Below are 21,502 nucleotides of genomic sequence, written 5' to 3'. Positions count from 1 at the left end.
TGTTCTTCTCCCTGGGCAGCTTGGGGGCTCCTCTCAGCATAGACGCACAAGCACACGATTGGCTGCACATGCTTTTCTATACATTTCCCCAGTTGGCTCTGATTCCCCCCACCCTGTGCAGGGTGAGGAAATGCAGCTACTCTCTGATCCTGGTGGCTTCCCATTGGCTGGCCATGCACTGTTTGGCGGTGATTTACCAGCTGCTGAGTGCTCCAAGGAGACCACATTCCCTTTTAGTGCCCAATGGGTGTGATTCTGTCATTCCTGCAGGGCCTGATTATCAAAGACAAAGCCTTGTCCACTGTGAAAGTATATTTGGCGGCGAATGCCGATTGTCACGTGGGCTTTGGGGTCAAAACCGGCGAGTCCTCACCCGCTGGTCTGTCGATTTATGAAGGGTGCGCGCAGGCTCCTCCCCGTGTCCAGACCAATGGTTCCACCATGGCATCTGGCGGTGGTTCTGGAGGGACTTAAGGGTCCCCCGTCCAAACCAATGGGTGAGACAGACCTGAAGTTTGCCTCTTTTAAAGCTGTCTTATTGCTGGCTCTGGCTTCAGCGACATTCATGCGCTCTCGGTTCACCCCTAATGCGCTCAGCTTTTCCCATATGATGAAAGAATCATTCCGAGGCCAAACCCGGCTTTTGTGCCGAAGGTGGGCTCATGTTCTCCCATCGACCTGCTGGCCTTTCCTGCCTCACAGGGTGAGCAGCGGCCTCACTTGTTGTGCCCTGTTCGTGCAATCCACACTTATATGGGCAGGACAAGGTGCCTCAGGAGGAGCAATCAGCTGTTAGTCTCTTGGAAGTTTCCATATCCCTAAGTGAGACATTTCACAAAATATTATGAAATTAAACTTTAGGTTACTCTTGTAACCCTGGTTCTAAAGGTAAGATGAGTGAGATATCTCACCAGACTGCCCTTCTTTCTTGAAAGAGGAGAGGAGGTTTGCTTATTTGAATGGTGCGCACCTGTGCGTGTCCTCCTTTTATAGGTGTTGTGATTCAAATCAGAATTCATGGATTTCTCTTAGAATGGATATTCACAGCATGAGTGTTCTTGTTTTCTTGCCAGTATAGAGCCTTTGTTACAAAGTGAATGTATTGTAATGTGATATTAGTGCTTCAAATTATATTTTCATGCATTTCTGAAGTAAAAACTAAAATCTGTATCAAATGAGCCCAGAAGTGGTGACCTAATGTATGCCTCCACAAGCTGTCATTTTAACATTTGTCATTTTCTGAATTAAAGTTTTCTCGAACTTCTGTCAATAATGTGACTCAAACACGTCAGCTTTATACTTTGCAAGGAAACAATACATGACATGTTAAAGCTAAAATAAATAAATAGAAGGAAGAGCTTTGTTTCAGATCGATTTTATTAGTTTATTTCAGTTACATGAAACTCACTGAACTGATGAGACATCTCTGAATGACAACATAAAGAAGAAAACAAAAAAAGGAAACTCAACAGAAGCGCGGCATGCACTGATTGGCTAATGGAATGAATGCTTAGAAAGATTCAGACACAAACTCAAAACTAAAGGAAGTCAAACAAAAAGCAAAAAAAAAAAAAAACTACACAAAGTTTCGAGGCTGTCACAACATCATTGTTCTTAATTATTCTAAAATAGATGATCTGATGTTACACTGTATAATTATGGATGACAGTAATCACTGAAGGCTTCTGTCTGACTGCGCTCCAAGCAGTAAAGAAGACTCTTACAGTGACGTTTGGAGAGAGCATTTGTTTGCATGTTTTAAATGTAAGTTTGGTAAACACTTATCTCTTTCCCTGATTCATTACATCATGTAGTATAACAGATCTGAGAGCCAAGTCAATTTAAATTCCCAATATGTGGGAACAACAGTCTCATCCACTTAAAATTATGCTTCAAATCGAAAAAAGAAGGGACAGTTTTATATCTGCTTAAAAAACATTTGTGTTTGCAAACAAAGCCCTGCGACACACACTGAATCACAATGTCATTTTAAATCCACACATCATCTCATAGTGTTTGTCCAGGTAGAAGTAACAAAGCGATAGTCAGTAGAGTCCTAAGAGAGGACCGGTACACCATTACATGCAGAGAAGAGTGCCAAGTGATTTATTTCAGTGGTTGACAGGAAGTTAGCAGACCGGGCTGTGCTCGTTTTTCTGATTGGTTTAGTCAAATTCGAGTGTGTGGCCGTCAAAGTGAGTGAGCACGTGGTTCTCAAACACCTTCTGGTCGCAGTCCAGGGGGAACTGCTCGCTGCACATGGGGCAGATTTTCCAGTGGCTCTCCACGTGCTCCTCGAACTTGCTCTGGTCGTAGTTTGGCGGGAAGATGACCTCGCAGAGCGGACATCGCTTCATGTCCATGCTGAACACATGAGGAAAGGGAGGGGAGGGGATGGGGGAATTAGTGGAATTGTGGGCAAACCAGCAGCGCAGGCTAATAAAGAGCATCTGTGTGATGCTACGTGTGTGGCCACTGTGCTGCCTCCTCAGAATCAGGGGGCTACGTCGCACAGGTTGTGTGAGCAGAGTGGAATTACGAGACTGTGGCTGTGGGAGGGTGTGTGTGTTACCTGGGGTCAAAGCAGAAGGCGGTTTGTCCGTCGTTTACAAACGGGCTGTGACTTTCAGTTGTTGTTGCCTGATCATCAGTGGTTACCTAAAAAAAAAAAAACAATTACAGAGCCTTTATTAAATACCCATAAAATGTAACCTTCCAGTTGTGTTATCTTTCTGTGAGCATCCCTTATGATGTCTTAGATCATATATTTTTGTGTATTTTACAGCTGATTTTTCATTTAATTTGTTTATCATCTCTTGGTTACCTTGTTAGGCTTCCTAATCAATGAAGATATTAGTATTCATATTTTTGGTGTGGGCCTCTGAGCCTTTTTTCTGTCAGTATAGCCCTAGATTAAAATTATTTTTTTTAAAAAACGGTAAAATTATCCTCAAGAGAACTGAGAGGTATTGGGAAAAGTTGATATGAAACACTTTTTAATAATTGTTAACCATGTATCGTTATTGTATAACTCACGTATTAATGTAAGCCATAGAACTGTAACATGGTTCCCCAGGTTTGCATTTAAATAAATTGTAAGATAGATTTTTTATAGAATTTCCACGGCAATTACAAGTACAAAGTCAATTGTGTGAACTCAATTACATTTAAAGTACAATTAAAGCACAATTACAACAGCAACAGATATTTTCAATATCTGTTGCGATTATAATTACAATCGCAATTATAATAACGTCATAATTGTAATTCTTTATCAATTACACGATTACAATTATAATTGACCCCAACCCTGGCATTCTGTGTGATACTGGGACATTACATTGATGTTGTTTTGCTTTTCTTCCGACTCCTCGTGGCTCTCTGGGCGACTGGGGTTGCGTGTGGGTTGGATACACACCACGTTGCTGTCCCATGATGGAGGACCAACAGGAGGAAGCCTGAGCGGCTGATCGTCTGACAGCTCATCGTCGTCTTCCTCGTCTGCATAAAAACAACTCAGGTCTGAGGACAAGTGCAAACATTGCAGTGGTGGAGAGGAACAAAAAGAAACCTTTTGAGTCTGAGGTGGAGTACGGGTTTCCAAACAGCAGCTTGCTGGGACCTTGTGAAACCAGCAGTGGGTTGGGTGCATCCTGGGTGTAAGGGAGCGGGTACTGCAGGAACAAAGGCACGCCGGACTGAAGGTTCTCCTGACTGCTTTCACCGACACCCTGGTCATCCTTCCTGCTGCCTTTCTGGAGCTTTTGGGAAACAAAGAGAAGAAATCAAACAATGAGGCAGTGAGTGAAGAAACAAAACCTGCAATGTAGGTCATGTGACTCGTTATAAACCCTTAGAAACAGAAATGGGCAACTTTTATAACACAGCAGGACCACATTATCAACATTCATGTCAGCATTTAGAATAATGACTAATCTAAGCATAAATACAGGAAAGAACAAAGGGTTTGTCTGTATTTTTTGTTGTTTTGTCATTTTGTATATATTTTTCTTTCATTTTATGTGTTTTTTGTTGTCATTTCCAATATTTTTCTGTTATTTTGGTAGTTGTTCGGTGTATTTTAAGTCATTTGATGTATTTTAATTGTTGTTTTGTATATATTTTGTAGTCATTGTATGTCTTATTGTTATCTTTTTGTGTGTTTTTCTGTAATTTTGTATGTTTTTTGGAGTCATTTTGTGTATTTTTATGTCATATTGTATGTTTTTGAATATTTTTTGTGTTCAGTTACCATTTTGTATATTATACAGTTATTTTGTTAGTTAGTTTTACTAGTAATTTTGTGTTTTTTGTGAGCTATCTTGTGTGTTTTTGCTATTATTATGATTGTTTTTGTCATTTTGTACGTTGATGCTGACGTCCGCACTAAATTAGACCAAGGGTTCTACCCAACAATATCTATCTTGCCATTTTCTGCACAGATTCCTCATGTCTCATCTTAATAAATAACTAAAGTGATTAATGTGGCCTCAACCTTTCTCCTTTTAGCTGCTTTTTTTCAGATTCCGACGCCAGTTTTAAAACCTTTCATTTTGCTTTACAACGATCAGAGTGTGAGATTCATTGCATGGTGCACTGTTTCTTGATCACATTAATCCTACAGTTCATCCACAGACTGTCTCATGCTTTTCTTCTCCCCCCCAACCAGACTCTGGGTGGAAAGTTGGCTTCCCTACATTGAAGCCACCTCTGCTTCTACGCCCTGTGTGATAGGGCAGCTTGTGGCTCAGTGCTTTACAAAATAAAGCTGCAGGCTTGTTTTGCGTAATAAACTAATTTAATCGCCACATTTGTTTAAAAAGGTAATGGACTCTGTGGTTTATCGGTAGACGCCGAGTTAATTTACAGTCCAAACCATATTGGGTCACTTTACTACTCTGAACAAAATCTCCATTAAATCCAAGCAATTATATTTTAGGCCCTTGACTCATGCCCAAAGAGGCAGAATGGAAAGTAGAAAACTCATTTAGTTAGCATCCACAATTAAAGACATATTAAACAGAGTGGGAAAAAGGAAAGAAAAGATGGCTGCCTGTCACTCACTCCTTCCAGTTTCTCTTTCTCCTTCAGAACCAGTGTGAGTGTGTCCTTCACTTCCTTCAGCCTGCGGCCCTTCTCAGCCACATTGCTCTGAACGTAAACAAAAGAAACAGACAGTTTGCAATGACGACCTTTTCCATGATCAAACGTTTGATGTGCACCATTAATATACACTCCATGCTCCTTCAGTGGGATTAATCGATCATGGCCATAAAAAGCCTCCCTTTGCCCTGGGACTGATTTATAGATGATACAGCTCCAGGCAAACAACCTGTTTGAATTCCTCTGAGACACTAAGCAAATATCTGCCTGCCCTGAGCCAGGCACAGCATTAGGCAGGCAACTAGAGACGACTCCTCCGAGCCGAGCTTTGCTTGTCTGCAGAACCTGACATAAACAGCAGTAAAATGTGATCTCACCGACAGACCTGCTCGTAAACAACACTGTCACAGTAACTGGGTTTGAGCGCACAGATACCATCAAAGGCTCCATCCTTGAGCTAGACCAGCCACGCTCAGCGGTCCAAGCACAGGGAGAGTCCAAAGACGCCATGTCATCACTGGTAGCCTGAGCTGTGTTAAGTGTCTCCACTCTGACTACACTAACCTTGTAATGGTCTTCTTCTGCTGCCAGCTGCAGCCTCAGGTTCTCATTGGTTTTCAGTTGCTCCTTAAATTTGACCTCCATCTTGGCCAGCTCGTCCGCAAACATGCAGCTGCGCTCCTTTTCTTCCTAAAGAGGAACCAATCACTCTTCTTTCTATCACGGTGTCCTTTTGTACTTCTTCACAAATGTGAACATTTATAAAAGAAAACATGAACCCAGAGTATAAAAGGACAGGTCTCACCATGAGCAGCTGCTTGCATTTTCTGTACTTGTCGTTCCTGTCTGACGCCTCCCTGCTGATGCCTTTCAGTTTCTCCTGGATAATAGCTTCCAAAATCGGGTCAGCAGAACCAGGACTTCCTGTTGAAGTACGGTGTCATCAGGTATTCAGTTTTCCTTTACCCAATGCTGCTGCAAAATGCAATTAGTAAAGATGCCGCATCCTCACTATTGTTAGCCATAGTTATTCATCTGCTTCCGTCTCTCTCCTACTACTCCCACATTTTTCAACTGATTTTATCAAGTTTGGTGTCAATGCGTGCAGATAATTTCCAGCCGTTTTGCTAAGAATTGGCTTTTTTTTTTTAAATAACTTTTAAACTATTACATTTTTCATTTTCATCATTTACCTTTAACTTTAAACTTCAGCTGTTCAGTAACTCTTCAACAAATTTTAACCAATCAATCTGTTCACATCCAGTTAATAACCAAACGATTTCAACTTTTTTCAGTTTAAAAAAAAAAGAAAAAAAAAAAAGATTGTGTTTAGATTGTATTAGATCCTTCAACCTATTTCAACAATTTTCATCATATGTTCTGCATTATTTCACAGAGGGTTTATTGACTAGGCTGATGCTAGGTTAATGCTAATACAGTGCTAGGTAAATATTAATGCTATTCTAATATTAGGTTGATGCAAATGCTAAGCTATAGCTAGGTTAATGTAAATGCTAGCTACTGTTAATGCTAGCTTATGCTCGTTAATGTTAAAGCTAGGTTAATGCTAATGCTAGGTTAATGCTAAATGCTAGGCTAATGTTAATGCAGTGTCCGACGATGCGCCGGCACCTGCATTTTCTTCAGGAAATTCAAATATATTACTTATTATTATTATCTATCAATGTAAACACGGTTAATCGCACCATAAAATGCAGCTGGATTCAGAATGATGTACCTGGTACTGATGTGTCTGGACTGACTGATAAAGGGATAGCAGAAGCCTCTTGTGCTGAGCTTCTCTTCACCTCCTACAAGTAACGAAGTAGGATATTTTATACAGTTTGGGAATTGATCACATGCTAAAATCACATGCATCACACAGGTACCCGGTGGAACCTACCCCATGCTGTTCAGAGAGTTTCAGCACTTGCTTTTGTAGCCGCTGACATTCCTTGTATTTCTCCTTGTAGTGTTCAGCGGCCATGTGCAGCCGCAGCTTCAGGTCGTCTACCTCCCGCTGCAGCTCAGCAACCACAGCCGGATCTGTAGAGGCTTCCTCCTCCTTGGCCTGTACATGAAAAACAGATTGGCATCTAAATTGGATCAATAATAAACTCTTAAAAGAACAACAGCCTCACACAGACACACTTCTAACTGTCTGACCCAACTAAAACTAGAATTACAGTAAAGTCGACATGCAGCGCTACGATCAGGGCCATAAACATTTGGACTGGGATAGAATGTTCAGCATTCTGGCTCTGTACACAAAAAGCAATGACTTTGAACTGAAACCAGCAACATTTATGGCAGCCCATCAGCTCCAAGTGTAATTACATCAAATAGCTCATCTCTCAGATGGTTGTGTTTTTATATTTCAGCTTCAACAGCTCTTTGGACTCCTGTGCCAAACTTTAAATGACTTGGAGATATTTTTACTCTCCTTGTGGGAGGACAAATGGAAGAACAATGGATCAGGTCAAGTTACGTGCATGTGGACAAGCAGTTGTCCAACTAAAGTAAAAAGTGACTTAATGTCATTAAACAATGAGTTGAATGTACATATATATAAATATATACATATATATTTTCAATTCATATCTCAGTTTCTAATTGATCGATCTTCATGAAATTTGACTCAGTTATGTTGGGTTGGTTCCTTAATCATCCCAGAGGATCCAGATTGGATCTGGATTTTGCATTTAATTGCAATTTTTCCAAAAATGGGAGTGCCCATACATTTTGACCTACTGCATTGTTATTAATGTAGATATATTATATTTCTTCCAAGCCATTAAAGTGTGAATGATCATCGTACCATTAAAAGCATCACTGATCCAGATAACTGCCAATATCTGACAAAGAGGAGCATTGGTGCTTGGTGAAGGTTTGCACTCTCTGTGTGCTCTTCATTTAAACATATTTCTATATGATATATGAACAGAGTAGACGTAAGTGATTTATTGGGAGGGAGGAGTTAATGGAGCCATGTTATAATGTTATAATGTTTGAAAAATGTTTTATAGAGATCAGCTGATTGAGTGATTGTACATTTTTGTATATATCTGCATTATATTTGTACATTTGCATTATTATAATTTTTTTCTACTGTAATGTGTGCACTTGTATTTAATCCTTATTTAACAGTCTTTTACCTAATTATGTACGTCTTTTCAATGTTTAGCATTTCTTCTTTTTATTTGTAATATTTCTCAAGCCTCTGTAACAAAAGAATTTCCCCCTGGGATCAATAAAGTAAGTCTGATTCTGATAATAAAGGCCTTAAACATCACATCTCAGTAACTCAGCTAAAAAAGAGCTGCCATGTTCTCACCGCGCTTCTTGTCGTACCTTCATCTGTTCGACCAAGCGCTCAAACCGGGCACTCTGAGCCTGAGCGTCTGCCTTGGCCTGGCGTAGAGCATCTGCCTCGAGCTTCATGTGATACAGTTCAGACATGGTGCGGTCGCGTGCGCTCGACGCGTCCCTCAGCTCTGCAGCCAACAATGAGGACTGCTGCTGGTTTGCCTGGAGCTGTTCTTCCTTCTGTCGTAGCTGCTCCTTCAAAGCCTTCATATTCCCCTGACAGTGAAAAAAATGCATTTCAGGTTTCTTGTTTTATTTTCTCACAGATCTCACAGGATGTGTTCCCGTCAATAAACAACATGTGCATTAGAAAAGAAAATGCAGGACCAAAATTACCAAGGGGGAAACTTCGGCCAAGATCTCTTTGTGCTGTTTCTCCTTCTCTGTGAGGCACGTCTGCAGCCGTCCCACCTCCTCTTTAAACTGGGCAATAGTACTCTCTTTGTTTACATCCACAGACTTTAGCATCTGCAGCTCTGCGCTCAGCTTTGTGTTTTCCAGCTCACGATTTTTCAGGTGAATCTTAAACACACACAGAAATAATTTATGTTATGTTAAGGTTTCATTTATTCAACAACTTTCTTCAGATAATTTACTTTGACATTTACTTTAATCTTCTGACACTTTTTGATAGCCACCGGTCAGTCTCCTCAGAGGCATCTGCTTAATCACTTTGATGTGTCCTTATGAGTTCTTCCTGGCCATTGCCAATTAAACAGTTCTGTCAGACTGGCCATGCTCCCTGTCGCCCGATGGTCTCTGGAGAAGAGATCCCGGTTGATATTGAAGCTCCACTTCCTGATCTTGATGGCTTCAGGGGGTGTGGCCAGTCTGACAGAAATGTCAAGTTGGCCACGCCAAGAAAGAACTCTGTAATGCCCTGCTTTCTGTTCTTCCCAAAAAGACTATTTCAAGTTTACAAATACTACAGAATTTAGCAGCACTTGTCCTGACGAAGACCAGGAGGCGGGAACACATGACACCCATTTTAAAATCGCTGCATTGGCTCCCCGTGTGTTTCAGAATCGAATTCAAAGTTCTCTTACTGGTTTTTAAATGTCTTAATGGTTTTGGGCCTTCTTATCTTTCAGAACTACTTTTACCCATTGAACATTCCCGGGCCCTGAGGTCCTCCGGCGTTGGGCTTTTAACAATTATTACAGTCAGGACACGCACACACGGTGAGGGGTTGTTCCAATTTTATGGCCCCCGTCTGTGGAACAGTCTGCCGGAGCACCTCAGGGCTGCAGAGAACGTTCATATTTTTAAGAACAGGCTTAAGACCCACCTTTTCAAATTAGCTTTTAACTAATAATTTATTCATTTTAAGATTTATATCTTTCATGTTTTTAATGTTATCTTTTGTTGTTTTACTAGTTTTAGGATCGTCATCTTTTATGCTGTTTTTATAGTTTTTAAGTTTATCTTTTAGGATTGCTCTCCCAATGTTTCCACCTAGGGAGCTCTCTGCACTGGGGGCTGTGATGGGCCATGGCTGCAGTGGTGCTATCTGTCTCGTCGCCCTCCAAGTTGGTGAATAGCTTCTGCTATTTGGCTGGACTGAGGGCTCTGACTCAGCATCCTGTGCACACGGTCTGTCCTACTCCTGGTGCAGACGGTGCCATGTGATGTCTCCTTACTGAGATCATCTGAACCCAGCCCTGTGCTACATTTCTTTATAGGAAAAGCGCCTTTGATAAATAAAGATTTATTGATTGATTGATTGATTGAAAAACACATAAAAGCGATAAACAGACGCCTCTGAGGAAGACTGACTGTTGGCAGTCGAAACATGTCAGGAGATTAATGTAAATTTCTAAGTACATTTCCTGAAAAAAGTTGAGAAAATGAAACCATAACTTATTATTCAAGAAGACAAAATGAACTTAATGGAGTTATTAAAAATTGATGTTGACATATCAAGGAACAAGCAAACAAAGTAAAAATTTGCATCGATATTGGGTTTGTTTACATGACAATCAATTTTTGTGCATTAACGTTTTAAAAACAAGACTTTTAAATGAAATGTACTTGACCATAATTACAAAGTACTGAGATCACCCAATAATTACATGTTTTTTTTAACAACACGACTGTGACATGGAGGGTTAATTTAGGTTAGGGTTATTGGTGCAGTGGGTGGCGCTCCCAGATTGTGTACAGAGCTCACCACAACAAAGATGCAGAAACACCAGACAGACGAGACGACAAAATGAGACATGCCATGTTTAGATTAAATTGTTGGGCAAAGCTAAATAATCCCAAAGGGAGAAACTCAGAAATAGTTCATTACAGACGGAGAAGCTGTCACTGATTGAGTGAGGTGAGAAAATAACAAAAACAGGCCAAGCTGAGCAGCACATTACCTTGTAGAGTTCCTTTTCATCCTTTTCATTCTTGATATGAGATTCAAGCGCCTCTTTCTCTGTTGTGAGTTTCTTTAGTCTGTCTTTCAGGCTGGGAAAAAGTAATAAAGTACACATTGAATCATCCTACTGTGTTTTTGCTCACAGTTATTTACTAAAACTAAGTGAATGGGCTGCAATGTTTCCACTGTGAGCTCACCTGTCCAGTTCAGTTTCCTTTTGAAGGCCCTTCTGTGTGACACCAATCAGATCCTCCTCTAGCTGTATGATTCTGGCTGAGGCGTCCTCCAACCTCCTCTTGACCTCCTCTTTCTCCTCCAGCAGGGCCTGAGAAGAGTGCTGCACATCCTAGATGGACAAACGATGCAACAGCACATAAACTTTGGCTTTTCATCGCTTTCCTTATCTGTATTTAATGCTAAGTCTGTGGAAAATGTGAGCAAAACATGAAAGTTTTGACTAAAACAAACGAGTGGACAGGAATGAACACTCCATCAAAATGAGGAGATCAGGAGTTGAAAGACTGCATCAAAAAGGAAAAGTTGTTTTCCTGGATATTATTTGTAGTCAAAATTTGGAAACTTTATATTCACACCATATTAAAATTCATATAAAAGCAAAGTCGTAAAATTACCAGCCACAAAATGTGTAATCATGTTTTCATTTGAAAGCCACTTTAATACCAACAGATTTATGACTGCAGATGACAAGATGAATTATTACTGATAATGCTTTCAGGACCTAATGATATGCTATTAAAAAAATAAAGTTGAATTACTGCGGAGATAATTCAGACATTCACATCTGTCACAGCATGATTTATTCCTTCAGTACATGAAGAAACAGGGATTAATGTCTTTCACTAGGGGGCGCTAGAAGACTGTTTGATATTCTCAACAACACAAGTCATATTAATCCTCCTCTCAGAATGTACAGCCACGCTGTATGATGAATAACAAGTGAGTTGACAGTTTTTTTGTGTGTGAATCCCCTCATTCCTTTTAATAACTAAGCACAGCCTTTTATATTCCCAGCTTACTTGGTTCTCTCGTCTCAGCCTAGCACTCGTCTCTTTCTCCAGCTCAAAGTCCTTGTGAAGACATTCCTTCTCTGCTTCCAGCTGCTTCTTCTCCTGCTGCAGGAGGGCCATCTCTTTAAGCAGCTCATCTTTCTGTCTTTGGGCTTCTTCCACCTTTTGCTGCATACAAAGTAGACAAAAAGTTAATTCTACTGCCTACCAAATCAAAAAGACTTTTTGTGATGATCTGACTACAAAAAGCTGAAAAACAGGCACATGTTAAAGCCAACCATAAAGTACCTCGAGAAAGCCGGCCTTGGTTGTGACCACCAGGATGTCAGAGTTGCATTCGTCCTCCACAGTGAGCAGCTCATCCTCTGAGGGGCTGTTGGCGCGGAACTGGAACGGCGTGCTGGCCCCCCGAATCTCCCCTTTGTGGGTCACGTAACAAAACTGGTAGAACTCACCGTCGTCATTGGGCACATAGTATCCTGGTGAAGACCGACAGCAAATCAGCAACACACAAAAAATACATCATGCAGTAAACTTGCAGCATTTGCCAATTTTTGAGAGAATTAGTTTGAATATTTATGTCAATTTCCATTACTGCATAAAAACTGCCACTGAGAGATTTATTTGACATCAGACAAACTAATCTCAGTTGGAAAACTCCTCGTTAGGGCTTCCTTCAGTCATTCACTATTTAACGTCTTAACAATGCTCTCCTCATCCCTTGGTCATGCAGCTCTTAAAAGTTGTCAAAGTTATGGAAAAGTTTGGTATATTCTTACCCTGAAAGACCACTGTTCTGTTGACTGCGGTGCCTTCCACATAGTTCTCAGGCAGAGGAGACCACAAAAATGTGTAATAGTCCCTCGCTGTGCTCCATCCAACCTGTGAGACATTGAGGCCAATCCAGTCAGCCAGACATTCGCACCACATCAGTGTAGCATAATACGGCAGAAGGACTAACAGGAAAACTTCCCAGTGTCACTTCTAAAATATCTTTCTTAGGTTTATAACACCAGTCATATGGTTTTAATTTATTTCCGGATGACAGTGGAAGAACATGCCCACATGTTTTTTTGTTGTTTTTCTCCTTAACTCATCATCTTCTTTAAGTTATTCCTGGTCAACATGTGCGTGTGGTGAGTCCCTGTTGTGAACAAGCCTGACTGAGGAAATGTAACTACAACTCACTTCTGACAGGAAGAGGAGAAATAGGTGAAAATTTTATACATAGGCAACTTGAAAATGAAACCTAAAATGCAATTATATGTATTTTATGTGTTGTTAACTGATGGCTGATGAGGGGGAAGTTCAGAAAACACATCCATAACTTTAGACTGGTGCTGTAAAACTGTCAGACAAAATCAGTGTCACATGGGGCTGGCTGGTTCTCGACACACACTGACACATGCACGCACACAGTATAGAAGCAGGCAAACCTAGATGAGGCAAATGAATGACAATTCATTTTTATTTTTTTTTAATTACATTTAACCTGTATAATGTTTGTTTTAGCTAAAACTTTACTTTAACACCTTGTTTAATCAGCATTGCTACAATACTGTGAGTGTTCATCAGTCACAGATAATAACCCTGCTGCTCCCAAACCCCCAATTGTTACCAGTGCAGTTCCAGCCTCCAGCAGTAAAGAACAGGAAGCAATTAAAACATGCATCTAGTTAGTGAGTGTCATTACTGAAGGCTAGCTCTCACCAGTCCACTCATTAGAGCTGCAGAGGTGGTGGCTGCTGAGGGAGACTTACTTACAACACACTGGTCCACCATGTGTGTAAATAAGGAAACAGGAAGCGCAGACGGTGTGAAGATAGGATTGAAAAATGTTAGGGTGACCGAGGCAGTAACACAAGTGACAGAGAAGCTGCTAGAACATGCAAATGCGACACGTACTTCAGATTTCGCATGACTGGTCTGTAGCATTCCAACAGAGTCATACTAGTGCATGAGAGCTGACAGAAGCCGTGGAGGATTTTGCTGCAGGAGGTAACGCATTGTCATCATGCCAGACAGGTTGTATAAATTCAGGAGTGACTTGTGCATGAATCACACAGGGAGGTTGTGCTCAAAGACAAGTTAATTATAAAGCCTGGTTTGCTTTCTCTGAGGGCCACACTGACAACCTGTCCCAACAGCATTCCTCCATTCAACAACGCTTGCTGCTCACTTCACACAGTTTGGCCGACATTCCAAAAAGAAATCACAGGATCAAAGGACGCTTTACTGCCAACGCATCACAAAAACTGGCTTCCTCCAATTCATTATCACGCCAAACTTTGTCCTAGCTAGATTTAGGGAGTATAATCTAGCCCAAAATTTGTAAGTGTGTTCATGTTGACAACTGAAGATGAATTTCACCTTTAAAACATAGTGGTTTTCCCTACTGACAACTGAGCCATTATTTATCCAATGATTACAATGATTGATTGCATAAAGATTTTACACGATTGACAATGACTTAATTATGAGGCTTCGATAATTGCTTTAGTGAATCTCTAAAACTAGAGCTCATTATGTTCTAAATCTGCAGACTGGTCCAAACTAGAGCCCGACAAATATGTAGGGTTGTTGGGTAACGAAACTAAGTACAAGTATGGCACTGGTTCAATGTTCTGTTAAGTTCAGACAGTGTTTAAGAAGTGCAGTCCACATGTTTCGTGAAACGTGAAGTTAGTGAGATATGTTGAAGAGGTAAAGCCATAGATTTGTTTGCTTTGTTGTTGTAATCTGTGCTTTCAAATTTATATTTTATATTTATTTAAAGTTTAAATAAATCTTAAATTGTTTATTATGGAACAGATTGATTTATTGCTTGTGTTCATTGAAAAATACATTACAAGACGCCCTTGAAAAAATAATTGCGTATTAAATCGCAATATTGAGTAAAAAAAAAATCGCAATTTGATTACTTTCCAAAATCATTCAGCCCTACTTTCCACCCAAACATGAGGATATATAAAAATGAAAAATGTGTCAACTCTGACTCTGGTGCACGAAATGTTTAAAGACGTGGAGAAATTACTGCAAAATGCATGCAAGTGAACTGTAAAATGTGCTACAGTTAATCTACTATCGGACAAAGTTGGGGAGAGGCGACATCCACACCGGATTGATTCATCATGACACACAGCAGTGTTGAAACAGACTGCCGATACTTTTAATACAGATTCTATGTAATGTTTTATGAATTATGCCTAAATGACTTGTGCTTTTGACACGTAGTTTGGAGTTTTTGGAGGAGCAACGTACACGTCAGGCTAAGTTGTAGCCGGGTCCATGCTGACGGTGTGACAGAATCATGAATCCCACTTGAGAGTTTACTTTTCATTGTTTTCTCTTCGCGCTCCGTCTCAACCTCTGCTTAGAAGAGGCTCACCGGGTTGTTTCAGTGAAAAAAATGTTTTTGTAAATTTTCAGTGTATATATATATATATATATATATATATATATATATATATATATATATAATACATAAGCGCTGATCTATGTATGAAAAGCATTTAGGTCAAAGCTATACCGGAGGGATAAATACAAGCAGCATAACTTCATACAGAGGGAAAAATCTACTCTGATTGAACTGGTGCCATAAACAGTCACAACTGACTTCTGCATCAATCGCTCAAGCATTACATCTGTAGATATCTCTGCACTTGCAAATTAAAGAGCTTTGGCACGCAGCGTTTGATCTGTCAACACTGCCAGGAACGTTTCCAAGATTTACAACTGCGCACTCAGCACTATGCAGCCAAGCTCTGTAGTTTGGAAGCGCGAGAAATTAGTGATACTGCCAGTTCGTTCCTACCCTGCGGCGAGTCATGGTGTGATAAGGAATCCAGTTACACAGAAGTGCTGAATCCAGAACTTGACATCCTCCGAGCAACATTGGATACACCTCTTGTGACCTAAAATGACCTTATTTCTCTGTTTGCTAAAGGACAACCTTGTGAATAAAAGGTATATTCTGACACAATACAGGTCGTATACTTAAGATCCAAAGTATTTTAAAGACATTTTTTGCCTTGTGCAATAGCCTTGAGGTACACAAACTAAACACTACAAGCTCTCCTAGTTGTAAATTCAATTTAGACACTGCTGTTAACTCCCATTTCAAGACCACACAGAAAAAAACTACAAAGAAAATGTTTAAGCAAGATTTTGTATATCACAAAGTGTAGGTGGTAAAACCATTTCAAATATTTTGCAAACTAATACAATTGACGTAATTTAAAGGGCACCGCTGTTGGGTAACCCTAAGCTGTATCTGTTTGAGTCTGACATAGTTTCTGGTTTTAAAGCTGATAAACCAGGTAAATTTATATAAATTATTATATTATATTATTTTCACGAAACAGGATCTTGAGCCAAACAGATGCTAAAGCCTAAGTTAGCACAGGGTTTTACTGTTGATACTCACCAAGCAATAGTCCTACCTACTAGGGCTGGGCAATATGCCTGAGAGATTTATAACGATATAGGTGTTTCATATCAATTGATATCGATAATTATTCATTTGTTTTTTTACCTATTCAAAATAAGGACCAGAAGGTAAAATACTAAATTTAAAAACTTTTGTTTTAAATGTAATCTTTAACATCTAAAAAGAGGTCAACAAAACTATAGACATGAACTAAAAAAAAACCTCAATTAAAAAAATAAACTTTTCAATTATGTAGACATTAAATAAATGCGTAATCAAACAAAATGCGCAACACATCTTCAACTTAATCAGTGCACACCTGAGGAAGAACTAACATCTTTGACATGAAACCAACAGCAGGGTATGTCTTAAGAAAACCTTATTGGGGCAATTTTGGCATTTATTTCCTCATTTTAATGAAACGGTTTCCTAAAAAAAAAAAATAAAGAGAAAAAAGCACATGAAAAAGAAAAATAACTCCAATAGTGTTTTTACTGTCTAATATACACCACTCCTGCTGAATCCAGTTTATTTTATATCTGATAATGAGTTACATGAAGTTATGGCCGATAAATATCTCTCTAATTTCCTATAATTAAACTAGATCAGACTTGATGATTTGGTCATTAATTGCTGAGAGCATTACTAATAGGATATTTAGGTGTAATAATTACAATGGTTACATTAGTGTTTAATGGGACCACTTTTGTCTGTGAACAAGTGAAATATCATCAAATTATTTCATACATGTGACATGTCAGCTTTTATCCTTCCATAAAAGTGTCAAATCTTACCATAAGTAAATCTGTGCCTCTATTGGTTTGATGACAGTAAGACGTGTACTGTGTTTTTACTTGGTCTCTTCCTTTTACTCAGTCCGGTCATTAGCGTTTAGCCCAGTCTGATGTGTCTGTGTGTTAGCTTAACTTAGAATGCTTTAGTGGAGTTTCCAGCATGCATCTCTCTCTCTGTCAACGTGTTTGTGGGAACATTGGACAGGTCTGACAGATGATCTTGGACTGGTTCACCTTGTTGGATGATGTGTTGCAGCTTCAGGTAAGCTCTGTGTGTCTGTGTGCGTGTGTGCGTGTGTGTGTGTGTAGCGGGAGGGGCACAAGCAGTGTTTGCTTGGATCATCATTTCAGGTGGTGAAACATAAAACTGCTAATGTACACAGCTACTTACAGCTCAAGCCATTCCTCTGCCTACATCCCCCAGAATGCCTTGCAGTTCTGTGTCGAGGATTGTTTGTGGGTTTTTTCTAATGAAGTTCAATGAAATTATCAGATATTCTATCGCACATATTTCTATCGCAATATATAATGTCATCGTTTTATCGCCCAGGACTACTACCTACCTTTATAAAAATCTTTAAAATGCTTACATTAAAAATGTTCGGGTACCATGGCAGATTTTAAAGAAGGGAACACAAGCAATGCTTGTGTGTGATAATGAGTAAATATTAACTCAATCAATTTAATGGACTAACAATTCAGTCATGAGCTTAACAAACCATGCTGTGAGATGTTTTTCAAGATATGAAAAATAAGATTTAGTGATTTCATTTATAAAAAAGCCCTAGTTTTTGGAGCAAAACGCTTTCTGTAAACTATTCTAAAAGTTTTTGGTGAAAATTAAATATTGTACTTTTTAAATCACAAACTATTTTTGGTTAATCAGGTTAATTTTGGATAATTTTTCCTTTCAATTGCTCTTTGCTTGAATTTTTTCAGCCATTCTGTTTGTCTCCAACATCAGCAGTATTTAGTTATTCAGGGTTTGTTCATTTTAAAATGTTGACCTATGGCAATGAGACATTCAGTATCACCCAAGGTTGTTTTCATCCAAATTAAAATAAAAACCTTCTTTGCTTGGGTTCACAGTTTGTTTACAAAGGGTGATAGCAGGCTTATAAAACACAAGCTGCGACCAAGAAAAACACTTCAATTTGAAAGGCATTTTTCAAACATGACAATTGAAATATTTCCACCATTTCTGCATTTTAAGCTCATGAAACAACATTTTCTCTTCCACACTTAAAGTTTTCTAAGAAACTAAACTAATTTTAGGTCATATAAATTCAAAATAACACAAATTATTATTAATAATAATCGAAGGTGTTAGAGTAATGCTAAATATTAATTAACTACCTAAAATTAATATATTTATCACATACATATAATATATGATAATTTTGATAACACTACACAATAACTGTATGCCCGTCCTTTCATATAATAATGACAATCAACTGCTTTCTTCTTACTTCACCTTTTGAAAATAGTAAAACCCTTTAATAGCCTTCCCTTTGTTTGCAATTACGATGGCTGTAGGATGGATTGAGAGCTTCACAGGCAATATTATAGATCAGATTTAAATAGGCAGTCAGGTTGATCAAAACAAATAAACGTGTAAAATATTTTCTAAGCCTATGAGGACAAATAATGAACTCTCACCTTGAATATGCCAACCCAGTCCTTAGGATGTGGATGGATGAACTGTGTCAAGGTGTAGTGGCACTCCAGTGCTGCGTGGGGTAGATAACTCTTCCCCACATTCTGGAAGATGACGTGGGCAAAGTTTGATGTGTCCATGTTTTGTAGTAAAGTCCTGTCCAGGATTAGTGCCATAAATCACTTAACATTGGCTAAATGGAAAAGGGGAAAAATAATATTATTTTAAAAACGTTCCATATTCATTCAATTTAAATGTATAAAACTTGTTTCATCTTGGCCCCATTTCTGGCTTCATCTGGAACAGAATTGTAGGGTTTGCTCGAGTTTATTACAATGTAACCCACTAGAAAGGTGAAATTTTGAGGGCCTAACAGAGACAGACAAGTTGGGGCCCACCAGCAGGCTCAAGGTTAGCAAGCTTTCTTCAGCTTTCCTGTATTTCATTTGATTTGTTTCTAAATGAACTACATATACAAAATATACTATCATTACTGTTGATATTTCATCGTGTTCATCTTGAAGATAGAATGTTGTGACACAAACATGGGACATAGTTGGCCAGATTAGAAAGTTTCAGGTCAAGGGTTTATCATTCCTTCCCCTCAGCTGAGGTTAGACTTCAGATCCCAGAGCAATTTTCTTAACAGTATTTGTTGTCTGGGGCCAAAAGGGAGGAAGTCTACAACAGGAGGGGTGGGGCCAACAGTGATAGTTTGTGAGGTAAGAAGCCACCAAAAACGTCACAAACCACCATTCTCAGCCAATCGCAAAATTCGATTGTAATAGCTGGGTTTCAACCAAATGAGGGCAGTCCCTCTTACATGTTTACAACAAAATATGCTAAATGTAAATACTTGGATGAAAATGTCATGAGGTGGACAAGAATAAAACACTTCATAGTCAAATACATTTGTTTTCAGCAGAAAAACAAGTGTGGGGTTTAGTCACACTTTAATAACATCTACAGTAGACTTTTTATGGAAAAATAAAATTCAAAGAGCTCATTATTTCATAAAATAACTAGTCAGGTCAAACTGATAGCCTTTGACAAGTCAACTACAAAGAATGTTCTAGCTTGAAAGTCTACCAGACAAAAATAAAATATAAATATCATGAACTATATTGAAAAGAGATATTCCCTGAAAGCTGACATTGTTTAATTACAACGCAAACATCGAGGACACATGACTGGAGATCTACCAGGAGAGGTTTTCCATAGTGGGCCTCAGTCCTTCAAATTCACCAGACGTGATTAGGCCAGTGACAGCATTCACACTCCTATTAAAGCTCTCAATAAAAAAAAAAAACTAAGATGTCATCTCCGCTACCACAGTCAGTCTGTCAATGTGAAGAAGGGTCATAACCAAAAATAGAGTAAACGTCATTGGTTGTGGTTAAAAGTGGCCACTACAAGACCTTAGGCCTGACGTAGATACAGGAAAACAGTGATCATATCAGGCGAGCTAAGCTAAGTAGCTAACAGGCTAACGTTACGTTTACACCCAGAGAAGACATGACTGCGCTTAATTTAGAGATGTACACGTTTTTTGACTGAGAAAATGTTAAAATACATAGTTAAACGATGACTCCAAGCCTTCCACAGCGACAACAAATGTTTAGGACAGGCCACGTAACCGAGCCAGAGCAGTGCGTCTGAAGGGAGGGCTGCTATCAGCTGGAGGACAAGGTTAAAGCTAAAGTAAACACCCCTTAAACACGAAAGGCAGACAGAAACACCACCGCTGTTCTCCTCAGTCGCAGCTAGAAATATATACGCTGTCCATACCTGTTTTCCATGCTGAGCGGCAACGGAAACCTTCGTGTTTAAAAGAAACAAACGTTGACGCAGTTCAGTGCTTTCCCGTGCCCTCTTCCTGGAATAATAACAACACTACGTCACGTCCGATGAGGGCTGCATCACAAATGTCATCATTGAAATTAGTTCACTATATATTTTTTTTATCTTAATTAAATCCAGGTCGATTTAGTTCCATTACTTTTACTTTTGATTATTTCATATTCCTTTCATTTTATTCTCACATTGATTATTTAAAATGATTTTATTGATAGATAGCAGGATGTGCTGCACCTGTCCAACTGAGGCTTACTCACAGAAACACATCTACACACATTATATACACACAAACTGAACACCCAGTATCAAACCTTTTTTAGGGTTTTACTCTACAGTCCACGTTTCTAGACAGTGATAAAAAAAAGACTTAATGCTGATAAAGGCGGATTGGTTAATACTATGAATAAAATGCATGACATTTTTATTGGGGAATAAATACATAAATAACAATTTTAAAAATGCTTTTCAATGCTAAAATTAATCAGAACTGTTTTTGAGATAACGGCAAGAAATTATACCAGATGAATTACATATGCAGAAGTAATTTGAATTATTATTATTATTATTATTATTATTATTATTATTATTATTATTATTATTATTATTATTATTATTATTGTTATTATTATTATTGTTATTATTATTATTATTTAAAACCATCATTGGAGAGGACATTTTGTACAGTTTACATTAATAGCAGACCTCGGTTTATTTCCAGCTCCACATATAAGGCTTTAAAATCAACACAAATCTTAATTTAAATCAGCCTTTTAGGGGAATATTACTTGACATACTATTATTATTTTAGTATTACAGTCCATCTTGTTTTATTCTCATTTTCTAAAGTGTCGTATGTCTCTACATAAAGCACGTCATGTTTTATTTAAGTGTACTTGA

General features: G+C 38.8%; 1 protein-coding gene across 2 annotated transcripts; it reads right to left on the bottom strand.

The window, feature by feature from the left end:
- Window positions 1–1,359: 1,359 nt before the first annotated feature.
- On the bottom strand, window positions 1,360–20,662 carry tax1bp1b (Tax1 (human T-cell leukemia virus type I) binding protein 1b). 2 transcript variants are annotated; one of them, XM_028470223.1, is made up of 18 exons: window positions 20,537–20,662; window positions 18,751–18,941; window positions 12,645–12,747; window positions 12,154–12,344; window positions 11,875–12,033; window positions 11,035–11,183; window positions 10,836–10,926; window positions 8,806–8,991; window positions 8,455–8,685; window positions 7,007–7,174; window positions 6,842–6,914; window positions 5,909–6,027; window positions 5,668–5,793; window positions 5,065–5,151; window positions 3,572–3,761; window positions 3,341–3,501; window positions 2,573–2,658; window positions 1,360–2,364 (listed from the first exon to the last, which is right to left on the bottom strand). In XM_028470223.1, the coding sequence occupies exons 2-18, from the start codon at window positions 18,922–18,924 to the stop codon at window positions 2,166–2,168; spliced, it is 2,493 nt and encodes an 830-aa protein (XP_028326024.1). In that variant the 5' UTR covers window positions 18,925–18,941; window positions 20,537–20,662; the 3' UTR covers window positions 1,360–2,165. The 2 variants fall into 2 exon arrangements, with proteins under 2 accessions (XP_028326024.1, XP_028326025.1); XM_028470224.1 differs by lacking the exon at window positions 5,668–5,793.
- Between the last annotated feature and the right edge of the window lie 840 nt (window positions 20,663–21,502).

The sequence above is a fragment of the Gouania willdenowi genome, chromosome 16 (assembly GCF_900634775.1).
Source record: "Gouania willdenowi chromosome 16, fGouWil2.1, whole genome shotgun sequence".
NCBI classification, from domain to species: domain Eukaryota; kingdom Metazoa; phylum Chordata; class Actinopteri; order Blenniiformes; family Gobiesocidae; genus Gouania; species Gouania willdenowi.
Note: the sequence above shows the minus strand (reverse complement) of the source record. Positions and strands in the feature narration are given on the sequence as shown.

Excerpts from the sequence above, each read along its gene's own strand:
- tax1bp1b (XM_028470223.1), bottom strand. The coding sequence starts at position 18,924 with ATGGCACTAATCCTGGACAGGACTTTACTACAAAACATGGACACATCA. Across the intron at positions 3,502-3,571 it reads CTCCACCTCAGACTCAAAAG|ACGAGGAAGACGACGATGAG; the intron begins GTTTCTTTTTGT and ends GTTTTTATGCAG. Across the intron at positions 2,365-2,572 it reads GCCTTCTGCTTTGACCCCAG|CATGGACATGAAGCGATGTC; the intron begins GTAACACACACA and ends TCATGTGTTCAG.